The 26,474-nt window shown below is 36.2% G+C and overlaps 1 protein-coding gene across 4 annotated transcripts in view; it reads left to right on the forward strand.

The window, feature by feature from the left end:
• Positions 1 to 26,474, forward strand: part of MAP3K5 (mitogen-activated protein kinase kinase kinase 5) — a 180,886-nt gene that overhangs the window by 61,849 nt on the left and 92,563 nt on the right. For all 4 annotated transcript variants that reach the window (XM_019732726.3, XM_074333624.2, XM_019732727.3 and 1 more), the window contains 5 exons: positions 10,601 to 10,624; positions 15,838 to 16,031; positions 16,913 to 17,081; positions 18,432 to 18,538; positions 20,810 to 20,980. In XM_019732726.3, coding sequence (XP_019588285.1) covers positions 10,601 to 10,624; positions 15,838 to 16,031; positions 16,913 to 17,081; positions 18,432 to 18,538; positions 20,810 to 20,980 — 665 coding nt within the window. The remainder of the gene's footprint in view (positions 1 to 10,600; positions 10,625 to 15,837; positions 16,032 to 16,912; positions 17,082 to 18,431; positions 18,539 to 20,809; positions 20,981 to 26,474) is intronic.

Here is a 26,474-nt window from a genome sequence, read left to right on the forward strand (position 1 = left end):
TTTTCCCTTCTTTGAGTCCCTCTCTTTCTTTTAGGCCATTCCCCATTCACTGTAAATGACGCTGCTTATAAAAACAAAGTAAAATAAAACAAGAGAAGACCACTACACACTATCTGGCAGTCAACAATTAAGCTCTTGCAATACTAAAGGCAAGACTGTGGGAAACTTACACTCTGCTTGTGGGAGAATACATTGTCACTACCTTTTAAAGATTAATTTGGCAATATCTAATAATATAAAATAAGCATACCACAAAGACATAGTAATTGTATTTGTAGGTGTGTACTGTAAAAGGACTCTCTGGCATGTCTAAGGAGATATAATCAAGAATATTTATGCTAAGGTGGTTTGTAATAACCCCTACCCTAAAGGAATTGGGAAATACCTTCTGGTATAGTCATTGAATAGAATATTATAGGGCACTTAAAATGAGTTAACTACAGCTTTAGGTATCAATGTCAGTTAGGGTTTCCAATTTCCTGACATTTTGGAACCTTTGGGAATTGAGAACGGGAAATCATATTTCTCAAGAATTCTCGAGAATTCCCGAAATAATCTTTTTTATTTAATTTTCGTTGATCATCTGCAGTAATGGCTGTAACAGTAAATGTTAATAAACAGAAAAGCTGTAGAGAAGGTGGGGCAACCGTGTTTCATGGCCCCAGCACAGTCTTTCAGAGGTTTCAAGACACTCGTATATGTAAAAGGTCGACGCAAAACTTGAGTAAATAAAATTTCCTAAATGGAGGTCGACCAGAATTTCATGACTAGTGCCTTTCTTGCCCTGAACGCTAAACAGGGGTCACTACAGTATCATTTTGGCTTTCTGTTATATTTCAGGTTTTCTCAGAATATAAACAATGTAATTAATACAACCTTTATTTAACCAAACCTTATAGTATACAGTGAGTTTTTACCTATATCACACAATGTATTAACAATCCCAATCTCATTTAAATATTTTATTTATTAAATTAGACATTAATAGAAAACAAATGCAAATATTCGTTTGAAAATTTAAAAAAATACTTCAAATAGATTTTATTTGTCATTTTAAAAATTAAACTCTAAGAAACATAGAGCATTAATTGCCCAATCAGATAATCGTGATCTTCGCTTCGTAACAAATATACTTGATGTGGAAAAATTTCTTTCATTTTCTGTAGACGTTGGTAGAATTGTTATGCGTGCATCTAAATGCATCTTCAAGTTGGGAGTGAGAGAAAGTGTTGCTTCATATAAGCTCATTTCCTTCCTTAGAGAAGCACATATTTTGTTTGCATGCATAGGGCTAGATTTTGATGTCAAAATTGATATAGCTTTAGACAATTCACACTTCAGATCAGATTCTGATTTAATGTCGGAACTCTCTGTAAGGACATCCTTTATTTCTTCTCTTGGAACTTCTTCTGCTGTAAATGTTCGTTTAAAAAGTCTTTCCATTAATGACTTCGCCAGTCATACAATTTCATTCTTACTTGACAAGGCAAAAAATTCATCCTCTTCCACATAGACAACATTGCTCAAGTACTTTGTGAGAGACACAAGAACGCTAATTCTACGTTTAACCAATTCAAATTTTATTTCCTTTAAAAGCATTTGCCTCATTGAAGAATTCTGTTTTTCTAAATTACTAAACAGGAATTTAAAAATTCCTTCACTTGTGAGAATATTAGCTTCTCTGTTGCTTAAGACTTTAACTGCTAATCTTACAGGTTGTAAGCAATTCAACATATGTCTAATATTTCATAATACTGTTCTTTCCATAAGTGATCGAGTGTGGTTGGTAGTGTCAGCCATCACTTTGTGGAAACGATTCATCGTGGAGAACAGAAAACAGTTCATATTTACACAGAGAAATATTTATTTTCACAACCCAGGATTTGACTACAATGTCATATTAAGGTAAACTATCTTAGATTTCCTTAGTTGGTTCACCTGAAGATGACTTTGTAGTCAAATCCTGGGCTGTGAAAATAAATATTTCTCTGTGTAAATACAAACTGTTTTCTGATCTCCATGATCAAATGTGCTCGATTTACAAGAGCTAAAATTAGCTGGTCATATGGTACCTGATTCTGGTGTCGCGCGTGCATGTCTAGTTTCGCATTGTCTGGTCGCATGTAACATTGCAACGCAATGTAACGTTAGATAGCCATAAATAGGAAAAATGTCTAAGAGATACATTGTGAGCAGTGCATTTATTTCCCTCTGTGGGTATTACTGGGTTCAAGGAGCCGATTTTCCTAATTTCCCAACCAACTTTTCTCAAGATTCGGGATGGGGAAAGCAAAAAAATTCCCGAGAACGGGCGAGAAGGAATTCCCGCCCAGAAACCCTAATGTCCGTATATCTCAGAAACAGTGTTGAGGCAGAAAACAAATTACAGAAGCATGTATACAGTATAATATTATTTTTACAAACTGTAATCACATGCAAGACAATGCTTTTATACACATTTGTGTTACAAAAGGATAGAAGTGTCCATGGGAGTTATAAACAACAAATTAACTGGGAGGGGAAGACAAAAGTCTTCAACTATCTCTGTAACATTATATTTCTAAGTCTAGGTCATACATACGTGAGTGTGTGATAATTTTTAATATACTTTTAATATACTTGGAATAGTTCATAATTAACCTTTTATTTAAAAAAAGGTAAAGGTTGCTATAGTCTGTTATTTTCTGTATTCATCAGGATAATTTACATATATTTTAGGCAATTGAATCTCAAAATATTTTTAAATTTCTTGTTCTTAATGTTCTAGCTGTGATTGGAAAGCCTCATATGCATTTGCATCTTTCTTTCTGCGCTAAGATAGGCTTTATTCCCATTTTATCCACTGCAGAATTGACGTGCATATCAGTTTGTGCTGACACAGCTTATACTAAATCGTAATGATTATGTGAGATTATTCCTTACTCAAGAAACTTAGTTGTATTTTTCCCTTTAATCATTGCGTGAAAAGTTACATCACAGAAGGGATTTTCCTTACTAGACTGTTCTATACAGAAAGCTGTCTACATGCTTACTCCTTCACCATCTCACTGAATCCAGTACCTACATATATGATGGCTGAAACTCTTACTCTGTCTCAATGCAGCTAGAGTATTTTCTAGATTGGAATACGAATAGCATGCACAAATCAAAATTTGTAGCACGGTCACTAAATTAGCCCACTAAAAATTAGCAATTTTTAACCAGTATGATGGTTTCTCAAAAAATTAAAAATAGAATTATCATATCATTCCGCAATTCCACTTCTGAATATATACCCAAAAGAGTTGAAAGCAGGATCTCAAAGAGGTATTTGTACACCAACATTCATAGCAGCATAATTCACAATAGCCAAAAGCAACCTGAATGGCTATCAGTGGTTGAATGGATAAACAAAATGTGGTATATACATACAATGGAATATTATTCAGCCTTAAAAAGGAAGGAAATTGTGACACATGCTACAACACGATGAATCCTGAGAACTACCATCCTTGCTCATTCAAACAGTTCCATGGTACCCAGATTCATGATCTTTTACCTGTAGGTACAGAGGGACCCAATTTCATTTAGAGTTTATGTGTGTGAAACTGGATATATGTGAAATTGGATATTAAGTCTGTTTTTCTGATACTCATTCATATCCACTTCAAACACATGGTTATAATTTTGGAAAGAGCAATGATGTCCATGTTGTAAATTTGGATGATTGTACCAGTTTCTAGTAAATTCACCAATTTACTAGATATCAAGGTAATTTTTGTTATTAATACCTTGGTCTTGAATTGAATTTTTATCTGTATTTAATGAATCCATTAAGATTCCAGAGTGTTCTTAAACCCTAAAACCTTTTTTGTTTTTGTTCTTACACCATTACTTCCTTTTCTTAAACTTTTACCTCCCTTAACAAGGTAAATAACCAAGATGAGTTTAGTTTTAGATTGAATTGTGTGTAAAATTAAAATTTGCATTTTTCCACAAGTATTTTTTATTAAAAATATAGCTAACGTACAATATTATGTTAGTTTCAGGTGTACACCATAGTTATTGAACATTTATGTCCTAAAGAATTGACGACCATGATAAGTCCAGGAACCGTCTGACACCGTACCACGCTATCACAATATTATTTATTCCCTATGCTGTACATTACCTATGGGTATATCCCTATGACTTATTTGTTTTATACCTGAAAATTTGAATCTCTTATCTCTTATTCCCGTTCACCTTTCCCCACCTTTTGTAATTTTTCAATTACAGTTGACATTCAATATTATTTCATATTAGTTTTAGGTGTACAGTATAATTGTTAGACATTTATGTAATTGAAGAAGTGATCTCTCTGACAAAGATTTTTGATGCTTTCAGTTTAACAATTTTACTGCATTCTTTTCATCACTTTAAAATAACACCTACCTTATATTTCGTAGAAAGATTTTTCTTTCTGTTGAGAGAAGAAACAGTCTTCTTTTATTTTACTTCAAAAATGACCTTTTGTCTGAGCTATAATTATTCCACGTCAAATTGTGGAAAGAAAGAGGTAATTTTGGGGAGGAGCTGATAAGCCATACATGTGAGCACTGCTTCATCAAGATTTTCTCTGACCATCTTGAACTGGCAAAATTAGATGAATGATTTATTTAGAGGAGTTGTTTTCCCAGTTGTAAAATCCATCCCTAAGGTTTTGGAAAGGGCTTGAGACTGGAGAATCCAGTTTTCAGTTAGCAATACTACATCTTCTAAGAAATTATCTATATACTGGATAAAACCATGCCCTTGCTTTCCTTCCTAATTCCTCTTTTACTCCCCCCTCCTCACCTCCCGTCCCCCAACCCATTGTTTCTAGCATCTTACTACCACTTTGTCAAAGGGAGAGGGAAATCAGTGGGACACTGTGAGTGGAAGATCTCATCATATCACCGGGTTGGCATCAGGTATTTTATTTATTTGTAGAGACTTTCATCACAGGCCCATGAGTTTGAATATCTTAAAGAGCAAGAAATACCTCCGTAGACAGAGGGTGTGAGTTTGAACGCCTCCTGACTCCCACCCAAATAGGGCAAGATTTGCTAAATTCTATTCCCTTTTGTTCATTATAAATAAATAATTCTTTCTGTGGCACTTGATCTTTGTGGTCCTCTAACCCATGATCCTATTTGATTCCTTTTAGAGAATGCATCTTTGAAATTATTGCTACAATTTATGTGTAAAATGTAATTTACTGTACAGAAATGCATTGTGCCTGTAACTTTTCAACAATACAGTTTTTAAAAAAAGAAACACCTGCACTTGGATAATATAGTCCAATTAGGTGTTGCTGAAAGAAACAGCTGGTGTCAAAGAGGAAGTTCATGATCATAACAGCAACACATTATAAAGAGAAGTTTGTGTGAAGGAGCTGTTTCAAAAGCTGTATATTTAAAATGTCACTCATCAGCATCCCAGCCCTGTTTATCTACTTCCAGTCGAGTTCTCCAACCGAGATATATTTATTTAAACAAAATTAAGAGAGAAGGAGAAGTGAGTCTAGAATTTCTTTGAGGATTGCTTTCCAGATTTGGTATAATGTAACCTGACATTTGGTGCAGGTTGTTTTAATTGACAGTTGTTTATATCAAGAGAAGGATGTGTTCTTACCCCTGATCATAAGACAACATGGGTACAAATTGTCTCTAGATCTGGAGATATAGGAATTGAGTTGGGGTTATTTGCTTTGGTAATATTAATACTCATATTGTATGTGGCTTTAAAACACTTAAAGTACTTTCACAAACTTGTTTCACTTGGTTTTTAAAAACAACCCCATGAGATAGACAAATTAGATACTTACTATATAGATTGGACAGATAGAAGATACTTTCTTTACAGATGAGAGATAAACCCAGAGAGATAATCTTACTTAAGGGCACACACAGCTAATACTAAGTGCCAGAGCAGAGCAAGCCCCATATTCTTTGATTTGTCATCAGGTATCTTTCCCTCTAAGTCTGTCCAAGAATTCCATATGTCCTGTAAAAATAGGACTTTTATAGGTTTTTGTCAGATTATTGAGTTGCATTTTTCAACTTGAGCTTTTATGTAAGCACGTATGTAATTAGTTTCCGGACTTTAAAGATGGGCCAGTTCTCTGGCACCTGTGTGGAAGTGTGCTGCATGAGCCTACTCAGCTTTATTTTAGCAGCGTGCGGAAGGGTTAGGTGAGCCCCACCTTTGCAGTGAGGCCCAGGGTATTCACAGTAGCCCACCTGATATTTCCCTCTGTAGTGCCGAAGTATTGAAATTAGGTAAGATGATGGGGCTTGGAGAATACAAGAAATATCCCTCTTTTCGCCAACTTTACTGGAAAACTTGCCAAGCTTTCCAAAAAGAGGAATCAGAAGAAAGGCCCAGCTGTTCTTCCCTGGCCAAGAACTACCAGCTCCTTTGATTTCGTTCAGGAAACTGAAATTCTGGTTGCTCATTCTGCTTCTTCCACCCTGAGTGGATTTGACTTGGCCACCCTATACCAGCTGTGCCCACTTCCTTTCCTTGGCTGTAATTGCTTAAACTTTAGGCACAAACACTTTCCAATTTTGGATATATTCCATTTATTTATCCTTAAAATGACCTCTTCAAAGTTATATTGTCCGAAATAGCAATCAAAAGTTGTCTTTGTCTTCCCCTGGAATGAGACCTAGAGTATCTCTTTTGCCTTCCTTCCCTATTTGGTTATCAAAGGGTACTGGAAAATAGAAAAAAATATTTTGGGGGGATGTTTCTGGCACAGCCAGGGGTAAACTGACCAGAAGACCCTGAAGATGTCAGACAATTATGAAGTTGTAGTGGGGTAATGTATCTCCAGAAACATTCACTGATAAGGAACTGACGTTTATGTTTATTTTATCTTTTTATTTCTAGGCTCCTAGGTGAGACATTTCCATGAAGTGGTGTGAAATATTGCAGCTGTGTCTCAAATTGATTCCCCTTCTTCCTTTTTTTCCCCTTTAGTGTGTTTAGTGCATATTGAACATTTACTATTCCACCTTAGATGGTACATACCTTTCAAGGTCTTGTTATCTCATTGTACTGAGTTAAAAAGCACAAATAGTACCATTTTTTCTTTAGAGTTGTTGCTTCATTTAAAGTTACATCATCAACTGTGAGTAAACTCCGTCTCCTTCAAGTGAACAATGTGTGTCCATTTAGTGTCTACAAAACACAAGCAGTAGTTAATAAGAAGTCAGTAGATTCCTATCGGGATTATTTTAATAGATTCATGATTTGTTATGATTCAGACATTCCCTGAAATGAAAGCAATGAAGCCATGTTAGATGGTTGGTACTCCAATGGGCCATTCTCCAGGAAGACATCATATATTGGCCCTAAGCCCATAGCTGCTGTGGTGATTATCTGTCATCCAAGCAGAGCCTCCAGCTCTCTCAGTCCTCACCACAGATCCCTTCACTACCACTTCCATTTCTGTGCCTGCTGCACCAAAAGAGAGATGATGGTACAGTAGCTCCTGTGCTGGGCATGGGAACATTTCTCCTTCTCGTGGCACCAGGACAGTGCTGACTGATGGGCCTTTAGCCAAAAGCAAATGATAGAATACAGAGTTGGAAGAGACCAGCAACCACTCAATCCAACTCTTAGTGTGTTACATTTGAGAGAGGCGAAATGACAGATGACTAGTCGGAGCAGAGCCAGAACTTTCACATATCTATCCAGATCATAGTCCAATATTTTATAATTCATTAATGCATTCATTTATTTATGCTTTTATTGAGTACATACTCCATGCCATTCAATTTGCTAGGCAATCAGTAGGGGGTAAATATGAAAAAAACAAACATGGCCCTGGCATCCAGGTGTCTCTTGATGTGGGATGGGAGAATGACACAAAGCAACATTTGCAATTAGTATATGCAGTGCTGTCATCGAGGTCTGTATGAGGGTTAGGGATGGCAAAAATAAGGACGTGATCTACTTCCACTGTCATTGGAAGACAGGCCAGGAAAATAGGTGTCATTGAAGACAGTCCAGGCCAGTTTCACAGAGAACAGGTTTCTTCTGCTATACACAGAGGATGACAGAGGGTGTTTCCTTGTTACTTAGAGGGAGGCGAGAAGGATTTTCCTATCAAAAGAGAGCAGTATTTGAAAGGGTTTACTATTCTGGAGGGATGCATCGTAAATCAAATTTGGAAAATTCTCCAGACTGTGTTCCTGGCTTTTCTGATTATCCAACATTTTTCTATTTATTTTATAATAATAGTTTTTTCATAAATGAGTATGTATGCATTTGTGTATGTGTGTTCAGTAGCTATTTGTGAGACACCTGTGGGAAACGCCACTTTCAACCTTCCTCCACAATGTCACTCATCTGTCTTTTGATTTCCATTACCCTGACACCACCATTGCCCAAGCCCTTACTTGGACGTCCCTGGACTTTTGCAATAGCTACCTAAATGCTTTTTCCCCTCCAAGACTAAATACCACCATCTAATTAGTATTTTTAAAACTTTAACAAGGTTTACCTTTATTTGTCTTTCTTGGGTAATGCATTAACCTGTTACAAAAACTTTAACATGCTCAAGAATGTACAGTATAGTGAAAAGCCACTCTCGATCCTTGTAACTCAGCCAGCCAGCTCCCCTCTCCATTGGCAACCTCTGTTATTAGTTTGTTGTATATCCTTCCAGAGAAATTTTATAAATGTAAATTTTTATAAAATTATTAGAAAAATAATTTCTCCTTAAAAGGGAGAAAAATCAAAAGGAGCATACTAAGCTCCTTACATAAAAGGGAGCATAGAGTAAGAACCATCTTGTAATTTGCTTTTTTTCACTTATCAGTGTATCTTGGAGATTTCCATATCCCTACATAAAGAACTTCCTCACTCTTATTTGACTCCATTGTATTCTATTATCTGGAGGTACCATAGTTTATTCCACCAGTTTCTAATTAATAGACATGTATGTTTTTCCCAACCTTTGCTATTATAAACAGTGTTCCATGCGCTGCAATTTCCTTATGGATATTGCTCACCTTGAAAAACACTTTGCCCAATGCCCACAGTACAGAGTACTTTATTTTGCCATTCAAAATCTTCTTCAATAAGGCCCCACATAACTTTCTAATCTTATTATCAGTATGTGCCAAAAGGAACTTGCTGCTTTATCCCAATGATTAAATTCAAGATCTTTTTCAAATACCTCTTTAATTCTCTCTTCGATACTTTCCCAAATGAACTGTCTTCTTTAGCCCCTGATGATAATATTTGTTGTTCTCTAAATGGCCCTCTGCTGTTCTTAGTCCTCTAGCTCGGAAGTTGTGTCTGTTCTCCTTGGCTCGTCTTGAGTTCCACCCTCTCAGGTGTTCTTCCCATACTTCCTCAATCTCTACTAATGTCTTCTTCCTCTTAGAAACTCTAGCCCATGCTGTAATATGCTCTTTAGACTTAGAATGTGTGTGCATACATGCACGTGCATCTAGGCTTATGATGTTTCCTTCTAAATGTGTACATGTCCTCTTTGATCAGCAAGATTATGAGGTACCGAAGGTATTTTAGTATTTTATATACATCTTTATGGCTCTCAAAATTACCCAGCACAGTTACTTTCACTACAGGTTTTTATTGGCTCATGTGTTATCCTTAAACATTCCAAAATCTTACCGACTGCTCTAAGCCAAAGCCCTCGTTGGTTCCCTTTTGCCTCCATGTTGATCCTGGAATGCAGAAGGATGGTCGGTCAGCTGAGTTTTGCATTGCTCTTCTCTTATCTCACCAACGTTGGGTCCTCTTCTTAGCCAGATGGACCCACTTTGAGGATCCACACATGCCTTACATTTCTTGTTTCCATGATAACGTACATACCATCTTTTCCAATAAGCTGTTCTATTTGTTTTTCTAAGTCATGATTCCCCAACCTCAGTGAAGCCTTTATACTGTAAGTTTTTCTAGATTCTCCCCTGTGTTTCTCGTCACTTTAATGTCTAGGAATAATAATAATGATAGCTGGTTTTATCAAGAGCTTTCTATGCACCAGACACGTTAATTTGCATGATCGCACTTATTCCTCACAACCTAGAAGATAGGGACACTGCCCGCAGTGTATTTATCACATTCCACTTCTTATTGAACAATATGTAAATTTTATTTATCACTACTTATTGTCAGATGGCCTTATGACCTATGTGTGGATTTGCCCATTCTGATTAGTGGCCAGTACCCTTTATTTCCAGCTACCTCACTGCCCTCCCAGGGTATGAGGGAGGTCGTACTTAAGGAAAGCAAACTCATTTTAACATTATCCAAAAAGATCATGGCTGAAAAGGTAATTCTGTGCATACATATTCTGCAAAAATGATTTGTAGATTGTTCACTTTGGGATTTTACATGTTTATGCTGTTTTCCTTAAACCATAGATGATACTTTTGTGTTCTCCTTTCTCCTCTGTCAGATTATAAACTTCTCAGATGCAGAACTTACTCTACACTCCCTGAAATTTCAAATTGCTAATTAACATTGTTAATACAAATTTTCCCACAAAGAATAGTTCAATTAATTAATTATTAATTTTGTATTGACTACTGCTTTACTTTTTTCTTTTCTCATTTTTCAGGAAATCATTTGCCAGAAGAATACTGTAAGTATTTTTTTGCTTAACCCTTCCAGACATTTTTAAAATCGTTTTTCCCCCTTAACTAGTCTCTGCTATTCATTCTTTTCATCTGCACAAAATTTTAATTTCTATCTCTGTTTTTCATCTTTAAAGTTTCTGACATATCAATATAAATATGGTTATTTTATCTTATCTAAATATTTCTTTACAGTGAAATTTTATAATAATGGAGATGACACTGATACCTGTTTTTTAAATATGTAATTATGTTTTGGAAAAAAATTTCCAAAGTATATCCAATTTTGTGGAATTATGAATGACACTAAAATAGCATATATACACATGTAGTTATACACACATGTGTATGCATGTAAGTATGTATATCTATATATAGATATCTATACATATATACTATATATACAAATTATAGATGTACATACACACATATATACACATACACACACAGGTATATATGTATGTATACATATATATATCATGTATAAAATCTATCTACCATCAATTTATCTGTAGAGATTGATTTAAGTTCCTAAATCTTGTATCTGCCTTTGAGACCATACTATAGAATTCCTACCCTCCACACAGAATTAAACAGAAGTTAAAAGTGATAAAAATAAGTGAAGACATTTTTAAATGCATGAAGAAAAATGATGATATACAGAGAAATCAGCCTTGTTATGCCAATGGTTGTATTTTTCATTTTGTAAAGTAAGCCAGTATTTAAATACCTTAAAGAATGTATCCCTGCAACTTAGAGTGGAAATAATACACTATATAAAGATCTGCACGTGGTTTGATTTAAAACATTAAAAACACAATTAATAGTACTTCCTTAGATCAGAAATTTAAAAACCTATGGTTAAGATTTTACCAGGTCAGAGACTCACTGCAGCATAAATAATATTATCATTATAAACTCATCCTTTACGTCTCAACAGGAAATGAGCAATTAGCCTTTCATGCATCGATTCAGTGTAATAGATTTTATTAAACAAATGTTGATTGAACATGTACCATGTGCCAGGCTTTGGGCTTGGTGTCATAAGAGATTGTCAGTAGGAGGTTGAATGTGGAAACAACCATATTCTATAACTATTCCAGGAGACAACAAATGAGAAGTGCCAGAGGCTGGTTGGGGGAAAGGTCAATAAACAAATAAACAAACAAACCAATTAGAAAATTAACATAAGGCACCTTGCTAAAGAGTGGTAACTATTGTAACAAGTGGTCATGAAAGGCCTTTCGAGTAAATAACATTTACCTGAGACCTGATTGGTAGAAAGGGCTTAGTCATGCTCCATGATAGTTTGGATGTTTGGAGAAGCAGAGTTGTAAGATAACCTAATATTACATATTATCAACAAGTTGCCACTGACTTGAATAAGTGCTGTGTTGCAGGTGCTGGGTGTCTTTATTAAAACATAAGTATTTTGAACATACATTTCAATATGTTTGAATGCTGAAAGCATGTCTTCCTAGAAGTGTAATTCATGTTCCACACATACTTTATGTACACCTTTATGACGTTTTTAAAAATTGAAAAACAGAATTGGTATTATTGAAAAAAAAAGATAATTAGATAGAGTAAGACTAGATTTTGATCTGTAGGTTTTTACAACCATGAAAGCAACCATGAGCCACAGAGATCAGCATTGTTATTTTATGGTCATGCCTTGGCATTTTGAAATGTAAGGAAACGTGGTCTTTCTTCTTCCGAAACCAGGTTTAAATATTTGAGAGTTAGCATGTTATTAATAAAAGGCAGCATTTACACCAGAGATGTCTGTTCTAGATCGCACAGTGGTTATTTTTATTTTGCTTTAGATTATTAGTTATTTCAAACTCAAGGTTTGGTAGCAATCTATAAATAAATTGCAATGATGACATTTCTAAGTTATATGTGAGCCAACTTAGGAAATAAATGTTCCCATATTGTTAATTTTCAAGATTTTGAAAAAGTGCTCTACCCAATAGTTTGTATCTTTAAAAAAAAAAAAAATGCACCATCCCACAACCAACCCTCACACTTTCTGCCTACTGCATGCTCCCTGGGCTGTGTGCCTCCTGCAGCTTATCAGCCTCCCCTGTTTTTGATCACCAACAATGGGAAATGGAAAAAAAAAATTGTTGCCTCAGAAACATAGGGAAGGGACTCCAGAAAGTGCAGTGATGCCAGGAACTTAGGAAAACCTTAGCATGATGGGTATTTTCAACAAGCGTTCTGAAGCCTTACTCCATGGGGTTTGAAGGAAGAGAGTTTCAGGAATCTGTTTTCCTCTGCTGTTCGTACAACTCTCATTTTTCTCTTTTTGCCTCTCCACTGCTCATCATACACCCAGACATCTGATGGTTATTCTCTCCCAGAATTAGTTTTACACAGATGCGTTATTCCCCAATGCCCAGTATTTCAATAATGATGTATTATATTTCATGTCTTATACACAAATACACAGATAGTAAGACTTCTGAGGATACAGAACTTTATCCAGTAGCAGAAGAAGAATATTCTGAAACTCTAATAGCACTTTGCTGGTTTATCGACTTTTCATCTGTTTATACCTATTTTGTGCCTTAGATTTCAGAGCGTTTGTTTTGTGATTTTGAGTTACAGTGCTTAGCTAAAACAGGAGTATTTGATTCTGTTGCTCTTTTATAAGGCACTCATAGTTTAAGCTCTAGAAGCTTTGGAAAGCAGCCTCTTGATATGGGTGCCTTTTTCTGCCTCAGCAGTGGCTTTGGTAAAAAGATTAAATTGGTTCACATGCTATGTAGGATGGTGGTAACATATTAGAAGCAAGATATGTTCATTTTCTCACTTCCTGACGTGTCTTCCATTTATTGTTCCAGAAGAACTTGAGAAAGGAACAATTTCATGTTCTTGATTTAAAAATCAAACCTTACCCTCTGAAAGTTCTCATAGTTTAAATGGAAGTCAGGTCCAGTTTCTGCTTCATTACTGGGCACACAAGAAGTGCCTCAACCCATAAAATGTTCATAAATAATTAAGTCTGGCTGTAAGGGCACGAGGTACTTCTCATCGGTTTGCTGTGTGACAGTAACTTGGCTCATGCAGGTTGTGGAAGGTGACCTGAGGCAAAGGGTTGGAGTGCCAGCATGTAAAGGCCACTAGGGAGGGTGTCCAACACCCTTGCGATAATGGCATACCCGCTAGAGAAAGAGTCCCTGGGCTGGAGTCCCAAACACAGCACAGACCAACTGTGGGACCTCTCCCACCTGACCTGTTTCCTGCCCTGTAATATGGAGACAATAGCACTTTCTTCAGTCAGTTGTGAATTTATGACCATTCATGCCCTGGCACATGCAAGTGGCCAATAAATGTTCTCATTAGTTAACTTCTAGGATCGGAGAAGTGATGTGTTGTTCTCCATAATGCTGCTATGGCTCGGAACGGAGGAGCTGGACTCCCAAGAACAGTGATAAATAGAGTTTTCCACATCTCTTGTCCTGGTTTTCAGCCCTCTGCTTCTTTTCTTTCTCCGAGGTTTTTCTTTTAGAGGTCTCTGCCATTTCCTTAGATTCAACCATATCAAAGAATTCCCAGGTCTGTATTTTGGCTTCAAATTTTTTTATGTGCCAATCACATATTTCCAACTCTCTTGGATATTTTCACTTTGGGTGACCCACTGCCCTGAAATCCCAACCTCTCTAAACTTGAACATTTCACCCTACCACCCCAAACCCAACCTGAGCTTCTTGAAGTTCTTCTTGTATTTTCACTGGAAGTCAGGTTTTGTTTGATTCATTACCTGATAATGTGACATGTGCCCCAGGCTACAGTATGTTCATAAATAATTCAGTCTGGTTCTGCTTTCTCAATTCTTGCTTTTTGTTAATGATACCACTTTTTTTTTTTTTTTTTAGGAGACCCATTTAAGACTGTGGAGTCACCTTTGACTCCTTCTTGTCTGTAACCAGTGTGCAGGTCTAGATGATTCCTTCCTTTCGACGTTGAATGCATGCATCCATTGCTACTGCTGCCAATCTGGTCATGCTTTGTAGCTTCCGGCCTCATTTCTTCAAATCTTGTTTGTTTCTTGTTTAGTCCATTCTGTTTTCTTTCCAGAGTGTCAGAATGCACAGCTTTGCTTATGTTTTCTTTCTTGTTCTGAATCCTTCCATGATTCCCACTGCTCAGAATGTGTAGTTTAAAATCCTTAGCTTTGAATTCACTTCCCTTCCCTGAGACCTGAGCTCTGGTCAAACTTGTTTATTACTCAGAGGTGCCCAGTCCAATTTCCTCTTTCTTCTTCCTAGCTCTACTTTTGTTTGCACTTGGCATCATTCGGAACTGACAGAAAGTCATGATGAGTGACTAGAGAGTGGCACGGGCTCAGGTTAGAAAGGCAGAATTTGGGTAGTCCAACCATTGTAGGCTGTAGTGGCATGTTTTATCTTCAACCAAGAGCAAGGGAGGGGGTTTTAAGCAGCTGAGGGAAGTGATCTGACATAGGTTGTTAAAAGATCACTTTGATGACTGGATAGAGAATAGATTGAAGAGCAAGAATGGAAACAGGGAGACTAGTTGATAGTGGTTCAGGCCAGGTATGCTGGCGGCATGGTCTACGGTGCTGGCAAGAAGATGGAGGAAAATGGACAAATACCAGATATATTTTGGAGGTAGAATAGATAGGATTTTGATAGGATATGGGAGATAACGGAAATGGAAGCATCAAGGAGAAGTTCTGGGTCTCTAGTTTTAGTAACCGGGAGACATATGGAGCCATGACTGAGATAGAATGGCCCAGAGGGGAGCAGCTTTGTTCTGGCATCAGTCACAGCGTAGCCTGTCATGTGGGCAGGCCTTAAATGTTAGCTTTTGATATTTTCATGTATGTGTGCTTGTCTCTCTGACTAAATTTTAAGTTCCCTGATAGCTCAAGGCCGTGTTTTAAGCTATTCTGTTTTTCCTACAGCATATATCGTAACTCCTTCACCATGAGAGATGGCGAATAAATATTTAATTGATTGATAGAAACTGGGCCCTACTGTTTTTTGTATCATCTGTAAATCCTAATTATTTGAAGTACTTAGTTAAAGAATTGGAGGAAATTTCCATTTTCATAGGTCATAAATAAGAAATGAGTTTTTTCTAAAATTCCCCTTCACATTCAGTATTCTTATTTACCAAGACTCGGGATTACATTAGTGTCGAGTTGACAGACTAGCTCACCACCTCCTGATGCCTGCTCTCCCCACAGATGTGCACTGGGAACTACACATTTGTTCCTTACATGGTGACTCCACATAACAAGGTCTACTGCTGTGACAGCAGCTTCATGAAAGGGCTGACAGAGCTCATGCAACCGAATTTCGAGCTGCTTCTTGGGCCCATATGCTTACCTCTTGTAGATCGTTTCATTCAACTTCTGAAGGTGGCGCAAGCAAGTTCCAGGTAAAGTTTAATAATGCCATTTGGTGATAATAGTGAAGTGTCACTCTAATTTATTTGTGCATCTGATCAGATTTCTTAGACATAGTATGCAGCCAAGAACCAGGGAAAAATACATATAGCATCCTCTAAGTGAATAAAATAGATGCCACATAGTCCACATGTTACATTTTATTCATTTATTCACAGAAAATCTTGAAGTCAGAGAAAAAAAAGACTGCTAACTCTGTTACAGTGTTGGTAGAACTGAAAATATATTCAAAGTACAGAAACATTATCCAAGTCGATGTCCAGGGACTTTTAGTAAGGACAAGACTGCAAAAATTGCTGAGAGCATTATTATAGTTTATTTAAATACATTATATGGTTTCTTCCTTATTTTTATTATTAGGTTGGTGCAAACGTGATTGTGGTTTAAAAGGCTAAAAATAATTGCAAAAACCGCAATTACTTTTGCACCAACCTAATATTTCTAAGAACAGTCATGTGTGTTACTAAATAATGACGCTGAGTCAGAAAGTAAAGGTTATATTATGTTCAAATCATAGGCACACCTAATTTATTTAGAACAATTTATTCTCAAAGCCATAAAATGAAAAATAAACTTTAGGTAATTTTAGTGGTACCTGCAGGTTTTTAGAAGGTTCATTAATGTAGATATCTACCTTTAATTCTTTCTGAAGCAAGGCAGAGTGTTAAAATAAATACAGGACTCCCAAATTTCGCAATAATGCTACTTATATGAGGTGTTCATTCTGTGCATCTTAATGAATTGAAAGCTACAAATGCTGCAAATGTCATTCATTTCCTTATAAAATTACTGATTTTCTTTGAAATCTTTTCTGGTACGTATTAAGTCTTTGACATGTGTGTTTTCCCAACAGCCAGTATTTCCGTGAATCTATACTCAATGATATCAGGAAAGCTCGTAATTTATACACTGGTAAAGAATTGGCAGCTGAATTGGCAAGAATTCGGCAGCGAGTCGATAATATTGAGGTCCTGACAGCAGATATTGTCATAAATCTGTTACTTTCCTACAGAGATATCCAGGTGAGACGATGTTTAAAATCTTTTTCATATAGCATATTGGAGGTATAAGAGAGTACTAGAGTCAAATTTCAGTTAACTAATAAGTGATTCATGTTAGTACATGTGATTTTTTTATTGTCTCTCCTATGCTTTCTGTCCTGAGATTTTATGATGAATGAAATAGACTCCTATGAGTTAACAATCGGTGATTATGAAAAGACTTGTATGGTAAAGGTCTGACTTTTTCCTCCAAAAGGACAAAAAGAAAAATCTGCTCGCATAGCTAAACCTTGGAAATCCTCTTCTATTCTGTTAGCCTCAGGCATGCCTGTCAGTCAATAAGCAAAAGCTTTGTTTTTTAATAGAAAAATAGCACAAATTTTGAGAGCTTTGTGGACATATCTCCATTGACATTGTGTTGCTTGAAATTAATGGTGCAAGATCTAACTAGCCAGAAGCAAGAAATATTCGATTGATTGATTATAAAACTAATTAAAAGGGTTTTTAATATTTCAATTACAGTTAACATACAATATTATATTAGTTTCAGCTGCGTACTGTAGTGATTAGACATTTATATAACTTCCGTAATGATCACCCCACAGCATTATTATATTGTTGATTATCTTCCCTGTGCTGTACTTTACACCCCCGTAAAAATAACTGTTAAGACCTGTAATGTACAACAAACGAACATGCCACGTTATTTTTATTGACATGTTTTAAAATTGTAAAAATATGGTAGAAGGAAACCCCCTTTGAGTTGGGGATTTGCGTAGATTTTGATGGTAAAATTTAAGTGACTTCCGGTATCTTATTCCCAGGATTTCAAGCCTGAGTAAAGCTTCCTGTGAACAGAGATTCACATACGTGGAGAGGGGTGGCACTTAGCATCCCAAGACTAGAGTAGCTTACTCAGGTTGAAAGTAAACCATTTTGTTACATAGAATTTCAATCAATTGCTCCATATCCATGATATTTTAGAAATTATTTCCCTGAAAATAATTGCTAGGACACTACATACCAGGAATCTGGCTCCACGGAGAAGTAAACTACCCATATGTAGGCCATACAGTACGATCATGCTAGATGGTTTATTGTTTTTCTGGTCAGGTGTGGTAACTCTATATTTCTAATATTTTTATATATACACTCCAAACCCTTCCTTTAAAAAAAAAAAAAGAAAGAAAAATAGAACAGTTTCTTCTTGGTTTTAGAATACTTTTTCAAAGTATTCCTTGGATTCTAGTTGTTTTTTGTTTTGTTTTTTAATGCCCTACTAACATGAAGTTATTTGGTTGTCAAAAAGCATTTCATTGTCAGAACTTTTCTCCTCATGGGTTAATTCTGTGCTGTTGTCTTCTTTGAAAGGACTATGATTCTATTGTGAAGCTGGTAGAGACTTTAGAAAAGCTGCCGACCTTTGATTTGGTCTCCCATGATCATGTGAAGTTTCATTATGCGTTTGCACTGAATAGGTAAGAAGGAAACGTTCCCATTTGCAATGTGCCAACATATTATGTTTTAACCTGCATATTCTTTCTAGGGTGTGTTTTTGCTGTAGCATGGCAACCACGCTCTGTTAGTATATAATGTTAATATTTCCACTTCAACCATAAAAAATATAAAAAGCATGCATTCTGATTTTTTCCTGTTTTTTTTTTGTCAGTAAAAAAAAGATCCTCACTGTTTATATATTTAAATCTTTAAAATTCTGTTTCTTCTCTGTCAAAGTTTGTATCTGCTATTTATATATTTTTTTATTTTTTTAAATGACATGAAGATGATGTTATCTTTAAGCAGATCTATTCAACACCAAATGGTTATTCACACAAAAATCGACTAACGTAGAATGAGGATAGTTATATCTAGGTGAACATATTCTTAACCAGAGAATATTTTCATTGGGACTGCTCTGAACATAACTAATTATAATCAAAATTCTGTTGGCCGCATTTTAGGTCATGTGTCCGGGAATTTTCTAGGACCAGGACTAACACTGCTGCTTCTAGTCTGGTGTCTGTGCCTTATGGCACACACCTCAGTGCCACTTTCTACCCAGAGTCACCATGGAGGGCCATCCTTGCTCTGGCCGTGGAGAGACCTCAAGCGATGCACTGTCCAAAACTTAGTTAGTTTGCTGTCCTCTTCCATGGTGAAGAGTTGAATACACATGTAGTTACCACAACTGAAGAGAATGATAAAAAAGAAAAATGGAGGGGACATCACGCCGACTGAGCATTTGCCATGTGTCACTGAAGGCTTCTTTATTTTACAGTTTCCTCCGACTGAAGCCTTTTTTTTTCATGACTCATAATTAGCATGTGACAAAACTGAAGCTCAGCCCCAGATCAATCTGGTGCTGATGTCTGGGTTCTTCAACACAAGGTTCTTTTGCCTCTATCTACAAGGAGAAAAGCCAGCATGCTGTCAACCAGAGATTGTTTCTTTCCTTCTTTATCCACCCAAACTTGTTAACTTCAAAAATAAATGTACAATAAAAGTATATTTTATCTCCCCATTTGTTAAACATCGTTTTCTTTAGATTTGACAGAGTGAGGTGAGACCTTCAGAGATTACTGCTCCAACTGATTTTCAAATAAGTTCATTTTGAAAGATGGAATGGAATATGTCCTATTTTGAAATGAAAAATGAAAATCCATAAAAGCCTCTTATCTTTTTCTTTGTTCATCTTTACCTTTCCTAAAACAGAATATCATGAATTGATAAGCATGTTTGTATGAAGCATTAGTCTAACCTCACAGTATTTAGAACAAAGTAAAAAAATAAAAAAAAAGGAATTTCATAGACAGGAAGATATAAAGTCGTAGTTGAGAATAGAAATAACATTTTTATAACAGTTTTAGTGAAATATTCATATTCCATGTAATTCACCCATTTCAGTTGTACAATTCAGTGGTATTTAAATATATGAACAGAGTTGTGTGACCATGAACACAATACATTTTAGAACATTTTCATCACCCCAAAAGAAACCCCTACCATTAGCGGTCCCCTTCCTCCCCCGCCCCGCTCCCCACAGACCTAGACAACTACTAATCTACTTCTGATCTCTATAGATTTGCCTATACTGGACATTTCAAATAGAGTCATACAATATGCAGTCTTTTACTTAGCATAATGTTTTCAGGGTCTATGAAATAACTCTTAAGAGAATTTTCATCTGGTTTTAAGCATCGTCTATATATACTTGCTATTTTAAAATGAGCTTCATAAAACAGCTTCCTTAGACAATTGGTCACACATAGAAATTAGGTGACGGGTTAAAGTTGGTTTGTTGGTATCATCTATGAATTAGTTTGTTCAGTGTTTTGGAGCAAAAGTCATTAAATAATGTCAGAGTTCTGTCCCTATTTAGATTAGTTGACTGCCCCGTTCGAGGTCACCTAATCTCACTCCACCAACTTGAACGTGGATATAGACTGCAGGGAAATTGAAGTTCTATGGTTGGATAAGTACAAGTCCATCACCATTATCAGAAAAAAAAACAACAAAAAAAAACACCTCAAAAGAGACCTTGTTAAACCCAGGAGACGTGCAATAGGATCAAAACCAGAAAGGCTTATGACAGAGGTTTACAGAGGACTCTAAAAATCTAATTGTTGTTTTTATTCTGCCAAACTTCATAATGTGAATCAATATGCTAAATAGAGATTTAAAAGGGTAATTGACCTATATTGTCTCTGTAATCCATATTGAAACAAGGATGTTTTCTTCCCCTACCTTAGGAGAAATCTCCCTGGAGATAGAGCAAAAGCTCTTGATATTATGATTCCCCTGGTGCAAAGTGAAGGGCAAGTTGCTTCAGATATGTATTGCCTAGTTGGTCGAATCTACAAAGATACGTTTTTGGACTCTAATTTCATGGACACTGAAAGTAGAGACCATGGAGCTTTTTGGTGAGTGTATAGGATAAGATACTTACTTGAGAAACCCACGACAGAAAAAAATTGTTTGTAAATTAGAGTGTTAAATTGTTATTATTTAGATTGCTTATTAAAGTATTAAATAAATCTTAGAATTTATAGCTTAGTAAACTATTTTGATGAAATTCATTTAATATGACAGTAAATTGGGGTAAATTGGATGAAAAGATAATTTAATAAAACATAATTTTAAATAGATATTTTAGATATAATATAGTAACAAAAATATTTTGGGTATAATTTATAAAATTTTATAGAAAGACATGAAAGAAGACCTGAATGAATGGAAAAACACACCATGTTTGTGGGTGAGAAAACTTGATATTTTTAAGATGGAAATTCTTCTCAGCAGGGCTTTTCATATCATTTGACAAATGGATTCTAAAATTTATTTGAAAAATAATGGGCCAAAAATAGACAAAGTAATTTTGGAGAACAAGGTGGGAGGACTCGCTCTAGCAGATAACAAGACTTACTATAAAGATATAATAATTAAGATATTGCAGTATGAATATAGACATAGAAAAACAAAACACTGGAAAGAAGGGAGCCCAGAACAGACTGAGATAAATATGAGACGAGACTATGACAGAGTAGGGAAACCATGGGCCAGGAAAAGACAGACTCTTAAGGAATGGCACTGGGAAAATTGACTTACCTGCTTGTAAAAGTAAAATTGGATGCCTATTTTAAACTCTGCACAAAAAATGAAATTCAAGTGAATTAAAGACCAAAATATGAAAAAAAAATCTTTTAGAATAAAATATACAAACTGTATTTGTGACTTAAGAAAGAATGTCTTAAAGAAGGCTTAGAAATACCATAAACCATAAAAAGAAAAGATTGGGAAACTGGAGTGCATTAAAGTTTGCTTCCACTCATCAAGGTTCTGGCTTTTGGTAACGGCAGAGTGGATTCTATTGCACTGACACTCTTTCCAATAACAAGGAGAAATGTTGGAAAAAACACTTAAAAGTTTGAAAGCACCAAAGAGTGACTAAAAGTAGTCATGAACTAGAGAGGTTTTGATCCTTGGATGAAGGGGACTACATTGGGTAAGATCCATATTAAACAGCTTTTCCCGTGGGGCACTCCCTGCACTGGAGGGCACAGGGCAGATAGAACTCAAGAAGAAAATCAGCGTTACTGGTCTGAGGAGTCAGTTTGAGGCTGCCAGAGTGCCTGGAAATTGAGTGGGATATCCTCTAAAGGAAGGAGCCATAGAGAGAGCACCTCAAAATCTGTATATAAATTCCCCTTCAGTTCTTGGCTGACCCCTGACTGTGCATGTGTGGGGTAAAACTTGGCGGACCCCAGGTGGAAAATAGAGGCTCGAAGACTAAAAGAGCTGAACAGAGATTTCAGCAGCTGCCCAATGCAGGAGAGATAGACTTTGGAGTTTGAACCTCTTCTCATGATTGTGGTAGAAATTTTTATGACCACTTAGAGATTTTGTCATTTTCAAGGAAAGTTGACAGCTAACCTACCCTAGATCTAGCAGATCTACTCCTAGTTATATACCCTAGAGAAACTCTTGAAGTTTATAAGAGTGTCAATTAAAAAAGAGAAAATCTAAAAATAAAGTTGAGCAAAATGAGCAAATGGCAGAAGGATACATAGAGTTGACAGAAGCTTTAAAAACAATCATACACAGCTAAGAGAAGTGTAAATGCATGAATGCACATTATGAATTCCCAGTTCAGTATAATGGTTATTAGTGGGGAAGGAGTGGAAAGGGATCATGGAGAGATTCACATGCAAGAATATTTAAAACATTTTATTTCTTAAGCTGAGTGATGGGTATATAGAGTTGTTGTTTATATTATTCTTTTGTATTTCTTAGTATTCCTAAAACACACCTAAATTATACCCGATTTAAAAAAAATGTGTATTAAAGGAGGTTGACGTAGTTCAGGAGTTCCTCAATGATAGCTGTAAAATTTTTTAAGTTGTGGAACAGAAATCTCAACTTCCTCAGTCTGATATCATTTTAGCCGTTCAACAGGGGACTGAAATGGTGATAATGGATTATAACCAGGGAGGAAAACTTGGGAACAATGATGACCTAGATCTTCATGGAAAGCTTCAGTTTAGATTTTTAAATTTGTATTATGAATTTTCACTAAATTCCAGAGAGTTTTACAGTTTCTCTTAACCAAGTTTTTTTATTTGTTTCTTTTTGTTTTTTCTGTTACAAAAGAGGAATGCAACTATGCAGCCTTTCTCTTACTGGAAGATTTACACTTTAAGAAAATTCTTAATTGTAGAAGGGTTAGAATCTGAAATTTGGAAGCATTATGCCAGTAATGGATATGGTGGTGATAATGAAATGCATAGGTAATCTTTAAAGTCCTGATTTTCACGGTCAGTGAGTTTAAATGGAAAACATCTTCTACGAGCATCATGCACAGGAATAAAATAGAAATGTTTTCCCACTTGAAAAACCAAACAATTTAGACTACTGAGAGCTTTCAAGGTCACATAAAGTGCAATTCAGTCAGGACCAGAGTATTTTCTGGTTGTGTATTTGTTTTAACTTTCTATGCTTCCAGATTCTGGCTCCTTTTTTATGGTACCCATTTAGCAGAGGAGCTTTAATTGTCTCTCAAAGGAGCTTTGTGTTCAAGGTCTTCTGGTCAAATTGAAGATGTCAGAATTTTTATAGCTTAAAAAGCTATCCACTAATTTTCTAGTAAGAACAGGGAAGGCTGTTAGAGCTCAAAGCCTTTTAATGGGAGGGTCTTTAGGAAGTTGATCTTGTGTGTCAGTCACTGATTAATTTGATTACCTATCCATAACCTGCCATTATCAGCATTATATCCATTTGCCCTAAGGGTTGCTAAGAAGGTTTTCCCCCCCATTTGAAGATGAGTGTTTTTTCATGCCCTCACAATTGTGAAGCTCCTTCGGTATTTGTCAGTATTTTGATCCAACTCCCACAGTACTGCAAACACGCTCATTCGAGTTGGTGAGTTGGCATCGTCCCTAACCTCCTTTTCTGTTAAAGCTGAGAACTCAAAGCGTGTTGTCAAGGTGCTGACACAATGGGTGTCACTGAGGTTATTAGGCATCTAGCCAGACTTACCCAGGATTCCGCATTTCCTGTGTCATGGATCTCAAAGGGATGTTTCAACTGATGTTTCTGAACCATATCCTCTGAGTTTTCACTTGTCAAATGCTGGCGCTGGGATAAGGAATGTGATGTTGTGGCCAGTCGTCAGTCCCTCAGGCTTCTTTCCATGGACACATTCCATGGCCTGAATCATTTTTTGTTGGTTTGAATAGACAGTGATCTACTGACCGTGGAAAGTTTAAGGATAAGATCTTTAACCTAGTAGGAAAAGAGCCCCTAGGCAGTTGTGACTACAATGGCCTTAGAACTGTTTCTTGCAGTTTCCCTTTCCAACATCTTTACAGAGTGAGATGTTTCTGCTTCACATTAGAGGGAGAAAGTTTTATACACTGCACATTGCATCTGGTACAGGTACGGTACCAAAGTACCCTTTTACTTCTAGGGTGACCCTGTAATGCAGGTCTATCTTCTGAGAGGTGTACTTGGGGGCTCAGAATGCAAAAATAGAAAATAAGAAAAAAGTTTATGGTTTAGAATTTATGAAGTTTGCAGAATTGTGGTATGATGTTAGAAACAAACTGCGGTTGTTGAATCTTACCGGGGACAGAGGGTGAGTGGTTTGAATAAATACATCCTGCTGATTCAAGCATTAAAAAAAAGAGTAGTTCTCTAACATTGAATGCTTTCCCTTGTCACTTCCTTAGTTATTTTTGTTCATTGAAGCTCTTGTGGATGGCTAAAATAATTCTATTTTTTCTGTATTTAAATTTCTATAATCCAAGTTACGGTGTGAAAAATGCCTTTGTGATCTGTAGGTAATGAAACTGAGTTTAGCTTTTAGTTGTTAAAACACTGTAGCTTTCTACCATAGCAATTCCATACACAGTTAAATATAAGTTAAAGAAAGCAGCAGTGCTGCCTGTCACAAGTGATGTTTAGAGGATATTTGGGGCAGCTATAGGAAAAAGCAAGAGGAGAGAGAGAAGCTGGGAGGATATCCAGCTTTCAAAGTATGAAATATTGTGACCCAAGAGTCTAGACTTACATCCTAAAAAAAGGCCACAGAGTTTCTGAAGTGACAGTCTTAACTGGAACGACCCAAGGGAATATTATGGTCCATAACTTTGAGGGACGTGGAAAGTTTATTGCCAAGTTGATCTCCACATTTTTTTAACCTAATCTAACAAAGAAATAACCACAAAATGGTTATGCTGAATTTATATGCAGTATGACTTTCTTAGAACATTTTGTTATATGCAGTATTTGTTCAATAGGTAGAAATAATAATCCCTTAAACCTTAGAGTTTACACAAGGTTTTTATATGTTATTAACTATTGGAAGCGTTATAAGGGCCTTGTAAAGTAGGCAAGGGGGATATCTTTCTTCCCATTTTACAGCTGAGGCAATTGAAACTCAAAGAACTTAAGAGAATTTCTTGATGTCCTGTGACTGATAAAATTTCAAATCTAGTTTTCTGAGATCCAGTGTTGTCTTTACTACATTCCAGGGTCAGACATTTCCAGGAATGTCTTTACTGTTTTGTTGAAGAGGCATGGACTTTAGGAAAATTGACATAAGATAAAAGTTGACTCAATACTTGGAGACAGTGTAATCTTAGGCAAATTACTTAACCTGTAGGAAATTCTGTTTTCTTATTTAAAAAAAATAATAATAATACCTACCTAGATGAGTTAACATGCTCTTAGGATCCTGCAAGTAGCAGAACACTTTACTCCAAAGGGCTTAAACAGTAAGAAAAGGTAACTTCTAAGACATGAAATCCAGAAATAGGGCTGGGCCTGGCACAGGTTGAGTCAGCAGCTTTAAAATGTCAGGCCAGTTCCATTGCCTCATTATTGCTGTGGGTGCTCTGCCCTCAGGCTGGCCTTCTTAGGGTTGCAAGGTGGTTGCAGCCATTCCAGGCATCAATCAAGTGTAGCTACACCAAGGTCTGGAGTGAAAAGGACACCATCTTTTCTGTATTTGTTTCTTAGGACTGAGAAAACACACTCATAAAAACCTACCCCTGACTTTCCTTTCATGTCTTTATGCTTCTAAGGTTTCATCATCAGCCCAATACCGCACAAATCAAGAAGGACGAGATGATTACAATTGGCTTAGACTGATCGCTTTAGGAGGAATGAATGTTCTGTTGTAAAGATTTAAATGAAGCAACGTATATCGAAGTCCTAGCAGAGTAGGCATTTGTTGTTACATTCTTGGTATATAATACGTACATGAAAATATTTTGTATTTCCTTAGAGATTGTTCTATTTATCCATGTTCAAAATGGACATGAACTAGATTAAATTTCCCCTTTCCTCAAACATTCCTAAGAGTTTTCTTTCTCTTTCTGGATCTAGCCGCACATGTTAGCTAATGAGGGAAAAGTT

Source organism: Rhinolophus sinicus, chromosome 2 (assembly GCF_057876585.1).
Source record: "Rhinolophus sinicus isolate RSI-liver-muscle chromosome 2, RSI-T2T, whole genome shotgun sequence".
In the NCBI taxonomy this organism is placed as follows: domain Eukaryota; kingdom Metazoa; phylum Chordata; class Mammalia; order Chiroptera; family Rhinolophidae; genus Rhinolophus; species Rhinolophus sinicus.